The 13703-nt window shown below is 41.6% G+C and overlaps 1 protein-coding gene across 1 annotated transcript; it reads left to right on the top strand.

The window, feature by feature from the left end:
- Positions 1 to 475: 475 nt before the first annotated feature.
- On the top strand, positions 476 to 12373 carry LOC139365234 (NLR family CARD domain-containing protein 3-like). The gene is made up of 10 exons (XM_071102735.1): positions 476 to 562; positions 2500 to 2643; positions 3711 to 3827; positions 4163 to 4232; positions 4362 to 4587; positions 4980 to 6762; positions 8237 to 8410; positions 10333 to 10506; positions 10718 to 10764; positions 11261 to 12373. Exons 2-10 carry the CDS (start codon positions 2516 to 2518, stop codon positions 11818 to 11820), a joined length of 3279 nt encoding a protein of 1092 aa, XP_070958836.1. The 5' UTR covers positions 476 to 562; positions 2500 to 2515; the 3' UTR covers positions 11821 to 12373.
- Positions 12374 to 13703: the final 1330 nt, after the last annotated feature.

Below are 13703 nucleotides of genomic sequence, written 5' to 3' on the forward strand. Positions count from 1 at the left end.
CCTGTTGTATTCAGCATTTCACTGTAAGGTCTACTACACCTGTTGTATTCAGCATTTCACTGTAAGGTCTACCTACACCTGTTGTATTCAGCATTTCACTGTAAGGTCTACTACACCTGTTGTATTCAGCATTTCACTGTAAGGTCTACCTACACCTGTTGTATTCAGCATTTCACTGTAAGGTCTATCTACACCTGTTGTATTCAGCATGTGACAAATACAATTTGATTTGATATTTGAAGGTTAAAAAGGCTTCTGAAGTTTGTAATTTCCACTTTTGAAAAATGTCCATTAATTATAATCCACATAATAATTCAAATGTCCTGTTGCTTCAGGATTATTTTCCTGCTGCAGCAAACTGACTGAAATGAAGATCCTACATGTGTAGCAGTATACCTGTCTTTAATGCACATGGCTTTATTAGGAGGACAGGATTCTCTTTGGACCATGTGACATGTTTTATTTCCTGTTGTTTAGGCTGGTTGAATGAGTTCCCTACGAGAGGCTACTTCATCTGCAAGAAAAGAGGCGGTCGCACCAGTTTCCTCATATTCAATTAAAAGTACGTTTGTGACCTAACACACTTACAAAATGGCTGTTGAAACTGTGGGACACATTTCTCTGCAACATTAGAAGTCGGATAAATGTGTTGATTTGATGGAAAGACGAGCAGACAGGTAAGTCTAGGCTATATAGAACTATATTATATTATAAAGTTAGGTCGTTGAACTATATTATAAAGTTAGGTCGTTGTCAGACATTCAATAGTCAGAGTAGGTTTGATATATGATCTCTTATCATGCTGACCAACCTGATGGTCTCGTTGGAAATGTGAAAAATATCAGGTCTAGTCTACCTGCTCTGTCCTGACACTGGTAGGCCTATATTGTTATATGAAATAGCCCTAACAAACCACTATTATACAGTTGAAGTCAGAAGTTTACATACACTTAGGTTGGAGCCATTAAAACTTGCTTTTCAACCACTCCACACATTTCTTGTTACAAACTATAGTTTTTGCATGTCGGTTAAGACATATACTTTGTTCATGACACAAGTCATTTTTCAAACAATTATTTACAGACATATATTTCACTTATAATTCACTCTATCACAATTCCAATTGGTCAGAAGTTTACATACACTAAGTTGTAAATTCCAGAAAATGATGTCATGGCTTTAGAAGCTTCTGATAGGCTAATTGACATTATTTGAGTCAATTGGAGGTGTACCTGTGGAAGTAAAACCGCCATAAAAATGCCAGTACGGTTTGCAACTGCACATAGCGACAAAGATCATACTTTTTGGAGAAATGTCCTCTGGTCTGATGAAACAAAAATAGAACTGTTTGGCCATAATGACCATCAGCCAAAGAACACCATCCCAGCACGGAGGTGGCAGCATCATGATGTGTGGGTGCTTTGCTGCAGGAGGGACTGGTGCACTTCACAAAATAGATGGCATCATGAGATAGGAAAATTATGTGGATATATTGAAGCAACATCTCAAGACATCAGTCAGGAAGTTAAAGCTTGGTCGCAAATGGGTCTTCCAAATGGATAATGACCTCAAGCATACTTCCAAAGTTGTGGCAAAATGGCTTAAGGACAACAAAGTCAAGGTATTGGAGTGGCCGTCACAAAGCCCTGACCTCAATCCTATAGAACATTTGTGGGCAGAACTTAAAAAGTGTGTGTGATCAAGGAGGCCATACAAACCTGACTCAGTTACACCAGCTCTGTCAAGAGGAATGGGCCAAAATTCCCCCAACTTATTGTGGGAAACTTGTGGAATGCTACCAGAAACGTTTGACTCAAGTTAAACAATTTAAAGCAATGCTACCAAATACTAATTGAGTGTATGTAAACTTCTGACCCACTGGGAATGTGATGAAAGAAATAAAAGCTGAAATAAATCATTCTCTCTACTATTATTCTGACATTTCACATTCTTAAAATAAAGTGGTGATCCTAACTGACCTAAGACAGGGAATTTTTACTAGGATTAAATGTCAGCAATTGTGAAAATGGAGATTAAATGTATTTGGCTAAGGTGTGTGTAACTGTACATTATAACCTAGCCTACATTACATAACATCAATTATCTTACTTGTTGCAAAAACCTTTCTGAATGAATGAATGATTTCCCCCTCAGATCAATCACTCCCATTTTAGCCCTTCAGTCTACATTTTCAGATTAGTTTAGAAAATAACAGATTGATAGATAATAGCCTACTTTTAGTGAATACAAATTAGTGTGAGACGCGGCCTTGTGTTGCTGCACTGTCTAGAACTACCTTAACAAACAGTGACTTATTATTATTATTGACAGTTACCATGGAGAAGAGATGTCACAACTACATAATCATGTGACTGTTTCGATGTGTCTGTTAGTAAATGTTTTTATTTCTGAGAGATAATGAATAAAAGAGAACAATTGACATTCAATAATTAGTTGTCACTATGTTAATCACAACCAACATGCTGGATCTCTGTTTAGTTGTCAGTGGTCTAAAATGACTCTCTCTGGGGAGAGAGAGGAGGGGGGCCCTGCCTCCAAAATGAGACTCTCTGGGGAGAAAGAGGAGGGGGGCCCTGCCTCCAAAATGAGACTCTCTGGGGAACATGACACCACAGCTAAAAGGTGAGATGACAAGTTTGTTCATATGAAGAGTTTATTTCCAAAATGCTGTATCCCAATCACATTTGTTTTCATCAGAAATGATTGCTCATGGTTACTTTCTATCGGTTCGGTTGCCAGAGACGCGACCCAGTAGTTAAGTCTTTTTGTTCTGTATCTATGGATGAGACCCAGTAGTCAAGTCTTTTTGTTCTGTATCTATGGATGAGACCCAGTAGTCAAGTCTTTTTGTTCTGTATCTATGGATGAGACCCAGTAGTCAAGTCTTTTTGTTCTGTATCTATGGATGAGACCCAGTAGTTAAGTCTTTTTGTTCTGTATCTATGGATGAGACCCAGTAGTCAAGTCTTTTTGTTCTGTATCTATGGATGAGACCCAGTAGTTAAGTCTTTTTGTTCTGTATCTATGGATGAGACCCAGTAGTGGTAACGTTCTTATCCCTTGCTAGCTAGACAACTACAGATAACTTACAGTCACGTCAAACAGTGCAGCCAGAATAACAGCAAAGTAGCTGCATATCCATTTGTTTTAGCTGTTTTCTAATGACATTTATTTGGATAAATCCATGACAAGGAGCTAATGATGCACAATTTCACCTGGAATAGAACATGTGCTCTCTCTCGTCAGGACACTGTTGTTCAGAGTCCTTTAAACTATCAAAGCCAATGTACCAACATTTCTGAAAACGGATACAGTGGGGAGAACAAGTATTTGATACACTGCCGATTTTGCAGGTTTTCCTACTTACAAAGCATGTAGAGGTCTGTAATATTTTATATCAAATCCAGAAAATAAATAAATAAATTGCTAATTAATTACTTAAAAATCATACAATGTGATTTTCTGGATTTTTGTTTTAGATTCCGTCTCTCACAGTTGAAGTGTACCTATGATAAAAAATGACAGACCTCTACATGCTTTGTAAGTAGGAAAACCTGCAAAATCGGCAGTGTATCAAATACTTGTTCTCCCAACTGTATATGGTGTTTTGGAATGAAACTCTTCTTATGTTTCCCCATCTGAGCTCAGAGTAGATGAGAGACATAATGTTTGTCTCTGTTGTGTTGAAGCCCAGTCAAGCAGGAGAGACCAGCCTCCCCTGTAACCAGCTGTGTGTCCATGAAGAGTGACAAGTCTATGGGTTTACCTATATTGTTCAGAGAGGCAGACTTTTCTACTGAACAAAGGTAAGAAGAACTCGTGGGTCATGGTCTGTGAGTTATACAACACTGTCTCTAGTTATTTCTCCTCTCCCATTTTCAATTTATTTTTGTTGTTTTAATAATCCATAGGTTAATCCTTTTTTCCATTTTCAAAGTCCTGAAACAATATTAAACAAACACAACTTTCCCTGTGTGTGTGTGTGTGTGTGTGTGTGTGTGTGTGTGTGTGTGTGTGTGTGTGTGTGTGTGTGTGTGTGTGTGTGTGTGTGTGTGTGTGTGTGTGTGTGTGTGTGTGTGTGTGTGTGTGTGTGTGTGTGTGCACTCCTTTGATGTTTTCTCCACAGAAACCAACAGGAGAGATCAGAGTCAGAGATTCTCAGTGGTCAGTCTTCCCAGAGTCATCAAACAGACCTGGACTCCATATTCAGTGTATGTGGTCCTGTTATGTACATTTGTTTTTGTTTACCTCAAGTAAAGTTGATCTGTCAATCATTCATTAATGTGTTCATGAGAAAGCATTTATTCTCTTGTTTAACTTATTTACTTTATTTATTTCAGTTGCTTGAAGAGAATATGATGACATTTGTGAAGAACGAGCTGAAGATGTTCAAGAGGATTCTTAGTCCAGAACTCCCAGAAGGCTTTGAGAGTCAGAAGCAGGATAAGGAAGTGGATGCTGAAGATGAGAAGCAGGAGAGCAGTGCCAGAGAGGGGGCTCTGAAGATCACACTACACGTCCTGAGGAAAATGAACCAGAAGGAGCTTGCTGACACACTGGAGAAAAGTAAGAGCTGTCTGCCTCATAATGAATGCTGTTTTACAACAAACATTTAAAATCTGTAGCTAAAGTACAGCTAAAGTAGCCGTGTAACACAATGACATTGTACCAGACTTAAAACAACACCTAGTGACCTCATCAAGTACAGTACCAGCAGGGATGTGTTGTGGTGATTAATTTAGACAAGAGAGAATTAATAATACCATCAATAATACCAATAATGATATAAATCAGTCAAACCAGTGTGTAATGTATAATGAAAACCTTACACATTTATACAGATAGTTACAGTAAGATAATAGATGATTACAATGTAAACATTATAGCACAGTCTAACAATACTGTAGGCATTATATCAGATGTAATATTAATATCATCTGTGTTATTTCTTCATTCAGATGAACTTGCTGTGATTTGCCAACGTGAACTCAAATCTAATCTAAAGAAGAAGTTTCAATGTGTATTTGAGGGGATCGCTAAACAAGGAAACCCAACACTTCTCAATAAGATCTACACAGAGCTCTACATCACAGAGGGTGGAACAGGAGAGGTCAATAATGAACATGAGCTGAGACAGATTGAGACAACAACCAGGAAACAAGCAAGACCAGAGACTGCAATCAAATGTAACGACATCTTCAAACCCTTAAGTGGACAAGACAAACTTATCAGAACTGTGCTGACAAAGGGAGTCGCTGGCATTGGAAAAACAGTCTCTGTACAGAAGTTCATTCTGGACTGGGCTGAAGGAAAAGCAAATCAGGATGTCCAATTTGTATTTTCATTCCCTTTTCGGGAGCTGAATTTGATGAAAGAGGACAAACACACTTTGATTGAACTTCTCAATTACTTCTCAATGGAAATCAAAGAATCAAGAATCTCCAACTACGACAAGTACAAAGTTCTGTTCATCTTTGATGGTCTGGATGAGTGCCGACTGCCCCTAGACTTCCAGAACAACAAGATCTGTTGTGACATCACAGAGTCAACCTCAGTGGATGTTCTGCTGACAAATCTCATGAAGGGAAATCTGCTTCCCTCTGCTCTCCTCTGGATCACTACCCGACCTGCAGCAGCCAATAAGATCCCTTCAGAGTGTGTTGACCAGGTGACAGAGGTACGAGGTTTCAATGACCCACAGAAGGAGGAGTACTTCAGGAAGAGATTCCGTGATGAGGACCTGGCCAGCAGAATCATCTCACACATAAAGACATCAAGGAGCCTCCACATCATGTGCCACATTCCAGTCTTCTGTTGGATTTCTGCAACAGTCCTTGAAGACATGCTGAAACATAAGAGAGAAGAGATGCCCAAGACTCTGACTGAGATGTACACACACCTTGTGGTGTTTCACACCAAAAAGAAGAATGAAAAGTATATTGGGAAAGAAAAGAGAGGTCCAGACTGGAATAAAGAAAGCATTCTGTCACTGGGAAAACTGGCTTTTCAACAGCTTGTGAATGGCAATCTGATTTTCTATGAAGAAGACCTGAAAGAGGCTGGCATTGATGTCAATGAAGCCTCAGTGTACTCAGGATTGTGCACACAGATCTTCAAAGAGGATTGTGGGCTGTACCAGGACAAGGTGTACTGCTTCGTGCATCTGAGCATTCAGGAGTTTCTGGCTGCTGTATATGTGTTCCTTTCATTCAGCAACAACAATGAAAATCTAATGGCCGAACTGCAATCAACATCTAGTAACGATTGTCTACTGAAGCCAGAAGTTACTGTCTACAAGAGCGCTGTGGATGAAGCCTTACAAAGTGAGACGGGAAACCTGGACCTTTTCCTCCGCTTCCTTCTGGGTCTCTCACTGGAGTCCAATCAGAAGCACTTACGAGGTCTACTGACAAAGACAAGAAGCAGCTCACAGAGCCATGAAGAAACAGTCAAGTACATCAAGAAGAAGATCAGGGACAGTCCATCTACAGAGAGGTGCATCAATTTGTTCCACTGTCTGAATGAACTGAATGACCATTCTCTAGTGGAGGAGATCCAAAGCTACCTGAGATCAGGAAGTGTCTCCAGTGATGAACTCTCACCTTCACAGTGGTCAGCTCTGGTCTTTGTGTTGCTGACTTCAGAAAAGGAGCTGGATGTGTTTGACCTGAAGAAATACTCCAGATCAGAGGAAGGTCTTCTGAGGCTGCTGCCAGTGGTCAAAGCCTCCAGAGCTGCTCTGTGAGTACATAACATGATATTTAAGAACTAATCAGCAGGATGAAATATTATAAGTTATAATATAATATATAATATAATATATTAAGTTTAGAGAAAAATATGTATTATTGAATAACATATTGAATCAGTACATTGCTGTTCACATTAGTATAATAAAATAACCATACAATTCTAGGAGACGGAAGATGAATCTACTGTATATGTTGTTTGGGAGAATGAACCAAATGCATCTGCAATTGTCCTTCTACAATCCTGGAGTTAAATTAACAGTGTGTTTGTGAAATGATGATGATCTCTTTGTCAGACTGTCAGGCTGTGGAGTCACGGACAAAGGCTGTGCTTCTCTGGTCTCAGCTCTGAAGTCAAACCCCTCACACCTGAGAGAGCTGGACCTGAGTAACAATGACCTGAAGGATTCAGGAGTGAAGCTGCTCTCTGATGGACTGGGGAATCCCCACTGTAAACTGGAGACTCTGAGGTCAGTATTCCTGTAGTTGGTCAACAAGTGATAACTGTTCACCAGATTCACATGTGTTTACCAGGCACACATAGTCCACATCATATGTGTTTACCAGGCACATAGTCCACATCACATGTGTGTTTACCAGACACATAGTCCACATCACATGTGTGTTTACAGTGAAGTTTACAGTTTTAAATTTGGCGCTATGCTCCAGCATTTTGGATTTGAGATCAAAAGTTTAATATTAGGTGACAGTACAGAATGTAACCTTTAATTAGAGGTTAATGGTGAGAGGTTAGTATGTTTTGTTGTAGCCTCTGTAACTCTGTCACTCGTTATTATTAATGATTAATTAATGATTTTTCTTAATCATGGCAGTCACAGGCTTGACGTAGTCATTGTTGGCAAGGAAAATGGTACCAAATACTATACTTTTGACTACTTTAATACACTATAAGCGAATTGGCCAGAATACTTATGACTTCGTAAAATGGGGGGGGAATAGATACATAAAGACTCAGTTCTTAACAGATATGTAGGAAAATAGCCTCAAATAAAAGGTGACATTATAGACTGACCAGTAGACTGACCAGTAGACTGACCAGTAGACTGAACCAGTAGACTGACCAGTAGACTGAACCAGTAGACTGAACCAGTAGACTGACCAGTAGACTGAACCAGTAGACTGACCAGTAGACTGAACCAGTAGACTGAACCAGTAGACTGACCAGTAGACTGAACCAGTAGACTGAACCAGTAGACTGACCAGTAGACTAGTCCACACCATATATATTTTGACAGTGACGCTAACATTTTAAATGTGGCTCTATACTCCAGCATTTTGGATTTGAGATCAATTGTTTTTTGAGGTGCCAGTATACTCACATTTTCATACAAACCATTTTTCTCTCTAGAAGCAATAGTATGATCATTTATAATAATGATACATTAATTTATTAATAGATAAAAAAGAATAGCAGTGTGGTTTTAATATGATTTGACTCTTTGCAGGCTGTCAGGCTGTCTAGTCACAGAGGAAGGCTGTGCTTCTCTGGTCTCAGCTCTGAGGTCAAACCCCTCACACCTGAGAGAGCTGGATCTGAGTAACAATGACCTGAAGGATTCAGGAGTGAAGCTGCTCTCTGCTGGACTTGGGAATCCCCACTGTAAACTGGAGACTCTGAGGTCAGTGTTAATGTAATTGGTCAACAAGTGATAACTATTCACCAAATCCACATGTGTTTACCAGGCACACATAGTCCACATCATATGTGTTTACCAGGCACATAGTCCACATTATATGTGTTTACCAGACACATAGTCCACATCATATGTGTTTACCAGACACATAGTCCACATCATATGTGTTTACCAGACACATAGTCCACATCATATGTGTTTACCAGACACACATAGTCCACATCATATGTGTTTACCAGGCACACATAGTCCACATCATATGTGTTTACCAGGCACACATAGTCCACATCATATGTGTTTACCAGACACATAGTCCACATCATATGTGTTTACCAGACACATAGTCCACATCATATGTGTTTACCAGACACATAGTCCACATCATATGTGTTTACCAGACACATAGTCCACATCATATGTGTTTACCAGACACATAGTCCACATCATATGTGTTTACCAGACACATAGTCCACACCATATGTGTTTACCAGACACATAGTCCACATCATATGTGTTTACCAGACACATAGTCCACATCATATGTGTTTACCTGACACATAGTCCACATCATATGTGTTTACCAGACACATAGTCCACATCATATGTGTTTACCAGACACATAGTCCACACCATATGTGTTTACCAGACACATAGTCCACATCATATGTGTTTACCAGGCACACATAGTCCACATCATATATGTTTACCAGGCACACATAGTCCACATCATATGTGTTTACCAGACACATAGTCCACATCATATGTGTTTACCAGACACATAGTCCACATCATATGTGTTTACCAGACACATAGTCCACATCATATGTGTTTACCAGACACATAGTCCACATCATATGTGTTTACCAGACACATAGTCCACATCATATGTGTTTACCAGACACATAGTCCACATCATATGTGTTTACCAGACACACATAGTCCACATCATATGTGTTTACCAGACACATAGTCCACATCATATGTGTTTACCAGACACATAGTCCACATCATATGTGTTTACCAGACACATAGTCCACATCATATGTGTTTACCAGACACATAGTCCACATCATATGTGTTTACCAGACACATAGTCCACATCATATGTGTTTACCAGACACATAGTCCACATCATATGTGTTTACCAGACACATAGTCCACATCATATGTGTTTACCAGACACATAGTCCACATCATATGTGTTTACCAGACACATAGTCCACATCATATGTGTTTACCAGACACATAGTCCACACCATATGTGTTTACCAGACACATAGTCCACATCATATGTGTTTACCAGGCACACATAGTCCACATCATATGTGTTTACCAGACACATAGTCCACATCATATGTGTTTACCAGACACACATAGTCCACATCATATGTGTTTACCAGACACACATAGTCCACATCATATGTGTTTACCAGACACATAGTCCACATCATATGTGTTTACCAGACACATAGTCCACATCATATGTGTTTACCAGACACATAGTCCACATCATATGTGTTCGGACAGTGAAGTTTACAGTTTTCAAATGTATTTTATACTCCAGCAATTTAGATTTGAGATAAAACAGTTTAATATTAGGTGACAGTACAGAATGTCACCTTTAATTAGAGGTTAATGGTGAGAGGTTAGTATGTTTTGTTGTAGCCTCTGTAACTCTCTCACTCGTTATTATTAATGATTCATTCATGATCTTTCTCAATCATGGCAGTCACAGGCTTGATGTAGTCATCGCGTTCAAAGAATATGGGACCAAATACTATACTTCTGACTACTTTAATACACGTTCATTCATTTATGAATAGATATGGCAGGTTTAAAAAAATATACTGCCACTCCAATTTCACCACCAAAGAATATTTGGTATGATATGATTTGACTCTTTGCAGGCTGTCAGGCTGTCTAGTCACTGAAGAAGGCTGTGCTTCCCTGGTCTCAGCTCTGAGGTCAAACCCCTCACACCTGAGAGAACTGGACCTGAGCTACAATCACCCAGGAGACTCAGGAGTCAGACTGCTCTCTGCTGGACTGGAGGATCCACACTGCAGACTGGAGAAACTCAAGTATGTAGAGGGTTTATGTCAATGTTCATATCAGACATGTTTGACTTATCAGGCCAGTTAAGACAAACATTCTTATCACGACTTCGACAAAGTTATATGCTGACTGTGTGTGTTTATCCGTGCGTGTGCGTGTGTGTGTGTGTACTTGTGTACGTGTGTGAGTTGGCGTGTATCACTCAATGACTGTCTGTTCTTCTGCTTACCGCTACAGTGTGGAACATGGTGGAGAGTACACAATGAAGCCTGGACTTAGAAAATGTGAGTGTTGACTACTGTGAAGAATATGACTAAGAATAATTTTTAATTAAAGTTAAGTCAAAGTCAAAGACCACCATCAATACTTACATGGTCATATTAAATATCAGCTGTAGTTCTACAGAAGCAGAAATCAGGGACACCAAAGTTTAGAAAGAGTTGCTTTGACAATGTTTGTGTCTGTATATGTCTGCGGTGTGTTCTTGTTACATTAGCAATGTGTGAGTGTTCATGCATGCATACATGAAGGTGTGTGTGTGTGTGTGTGTGTGTGTGTGTGTGTGTGTGTGTGTGACATCATGGTTCAGTATGACATCATGTGTCCAGCGTGTGTGTGTGTGTTCATCAATGCGTACAGGTGTTTGAGTATTTGTGTAATTAATGTGAATAGGTGTGTTTTATATTACCATACAGTATAACATATGATCATTCAACAAGTCTCAAGTTACCTTAACTTCTCCTTTTGATTTCTAATATTGTGTCTGGTTTCATCCATCAGATGCCTGTGATCTCACACTGGACCCAAACACAGTAAACAGACTCCTCTCTCTGTCTGAGGAGAACAGAAAGGTGACACGTGGGAGAGAGGATCGGCCATATCCTAATCACCCAGAGAGATTTGACTACAGGAAGCAGGTGCTGTGTAGAGAGGGTCTGACATGCTGCTGTTACTGGGAGGTAGAGTGGAGTGGGAGAAGGGCTGCTATAGGAGTGACATATAAAGGAATCAGCAGGAGAGGAGAGGGTGAGGACAGTCTGATTGGATGGAATGACAAGTCCTGGAGTCTGGTCTGCTCTGACAACCTTTATACGGCCTGGCACAATAATAATACCACTCTCATAGACGTCCCCCCCTCCAGCTCCCACAGAGTAGGAGTGTATCTGGACTGGCCAGCCAGCACTCTGTCCTTCTACAGAGTCTCCTCTGACACACTGACCCACCTGAACACATTCTACACCACATTCACTGAGCCCCTCTATCCAGGGTTTCTGGTTTATGACTCCTCAGTGTCCCTGTGTCACGAGGTCCCTGTGTCAAACACAACTTGGACCTGCTGACGTCATCTGAGCGCGACTTGTGTTTGTTGTTGGGAGCTGAAAGCTGAACGAGAGGTTTATTGATTTTATAAAGCTGACCATGTTTTTATATTATATTAATTTATGATCCTGCAGCACTGTTGGGCTTAGTTTCTGTGAGTGCTGCTGTCTGTCCCGGGATCCTGCAGCACTGTTGGGCTTAGTTTATGTGAGTGCTGCTGTCTGTCCCGGGATCCTGCAGCACTGTTGGGCTTAGTTGCTGTGAGTGCTGCTGTCTGTCCCGGGATCCTGCAGCACTGTTGGGCTTAGTTTATGTGAGTGCTGCTGTCTGTCCCGGGATCCTGCAGCACTGTTGGGCTTAGTTGCTGTGAGTGCTGCTGTCTGTCCCGGGATCCTGCAGCACTGTTGGGCTTAGTTTCTGTGAGTGCTGCTGTCTGTCCCGGTATCCTGCAGCACTGTTGGGCTTAGTTTCTGTGAGTGCTGCTGTCTGTCCCGGGATCTTGCAGCACTGTTGGGCTTAGTTTCTGTGAGTGCTGCTGTCTGTCCTGGTATCCTGCAGCACTGTTGGGCTTAGTTGCTGTGAGTGCTGCTGTTTGTCCCGGGATCTTGCAGCACTGTTGGGCTTAGTTGCTGTGAGTGCTGCTGTCTGTCCCGGGATCCTGCAGCACTGTTGGGCTTAGTTGCTGTGAGTGCTGCTGTCTGTCCCGGGATCCTGCAGCACTGTTGGGCTTAGTTTCTGTGAGTGCTGCTGTCTGTCCCGGTATCCTGCAGCACTGTTGGGCTTAGTTGCTGTGAGTGCTGCTGTTTGTCCCGGGATCTTGCAGCACTGTTGGGCTTAGTTGCTGTGAGTGCTGCTGTCTGTCCCGGTATCCTGCAGCACTGTTGGGCTTAGTTGCTGTGAGTGCTGCTGTCTGTCCCGGGATCTTGCAGCACTGTTGGGCTTAGTTGCTGTGAGTGCTGCTGTCTGTCCCGGGATCCTGCAGCACTGTTGGGCTTAGTTGCTGTGAGTGCTGCTGTCTGTCCCGGTATCCTGCAGCACTGTTGGGCTTAGTTGCTGTGAGTGCTGCTGTCTGTCCCGGGATCCTGCAGCACTGTTGGGCTTAGTTGCTGTGAGTGCTGCTGTCTGTCCCGGGATCCTGCAGCACTGCTGGGCTTAGTTGCTGTGAGTGCTGCTGTCTGTCCCGGTATCCTGCAGCACTGTTGGGCTTAGTTGCTGTGAGTGCTGCTGTCTGTCCCGATATCCTGCAGCACTGTTGGGCTTAGTTGCTGTGAGTGCTGCTGTCTGTCCCGGTATCCTGCAGCACTGTTGGGCTTAGTTGCTGTGAGTGCTGCTGTCTGTCCCGGGATCCTGCAGCACTGTTGGGCTTAGTTGCTGTGAGTGCTGCTGTCTGTCCTGGGATCCTGCAGCACTGTTGGGCTTAGTTGCTGTGAGTGCTGCTGTCTGTCCCGATATCCTGCAGCACTGTTGGGATTAGTTGCTGTGAGTGCTGCTGTCTGTCCCGGGTATTGTAATGTTTTTAAAATTGTATAAACTGCCTTAATTTTGCTGGACCCCAGGAAGTAGAGATGCTGCCTTGGCAGCTAATGGGGATCCACAATAAATACAAACACAAAATAAAATGACAACATGGCGTTTCCCTTTAATCATGGTTCAGTATGACATCATGGTTCAGTATGACATCATGGTTCAGTACGACATCATGGTTCAGTATGACATCATGGTTCAGTACGACATCATGGTTCAGTACGACATCATGGTTCAGTACGACATCATGGTTCAGTACGACATCATGGTTCAGTACGACATCATGGTTCAGTACGACATCATGGTTCAGTATGACATCATGGTTCAGTACGACATCATGGTTCAGTACGACATCATGGTTCAGTACGACATCATGGTT

The sequence above is a fragment of the Oncorhynchus clarkii genome, chromosome 13 (genome assembly GCF_045791955.1).
Source record: "Oncorhynchus clarkii lewisi isolate Uvic-CL-2024 chromosome 13, UVic_Ocla_1.0, whole genome shotgun sequence".
NCBI lineage: Eukaryota > Metazoa > Chordata > Actinopteri > Salmoniformes > Salmonidae > Oncorhynchus > Oncorhynchus clarkii.

Bases quoted from the DNA above. Each gene is read 5' to 3' on its own strand.
- LOC139365234 (XM_071102735.1), top strand. From the start codon at position 2,516: ATGACTCTCTCTGGGGAGAGAGAGGAGGGGGGCCCTGCCTCCAAAATG. The intron at 3,828-4,162 runs GTAAGAAGAACT...CCAACAGGAGAG, and splicing joins GACTTTTCTACTGAACAAAG to ATCAGAGTCAGAGATTCTCA. The intron at 10,765-11,260 runs GTGAGTGTTGAC...TTCATCCATCAG, and splicing joins GAAGCCTGGACTTAGAAAAT to ATGCCTGTGATCTCACACTG.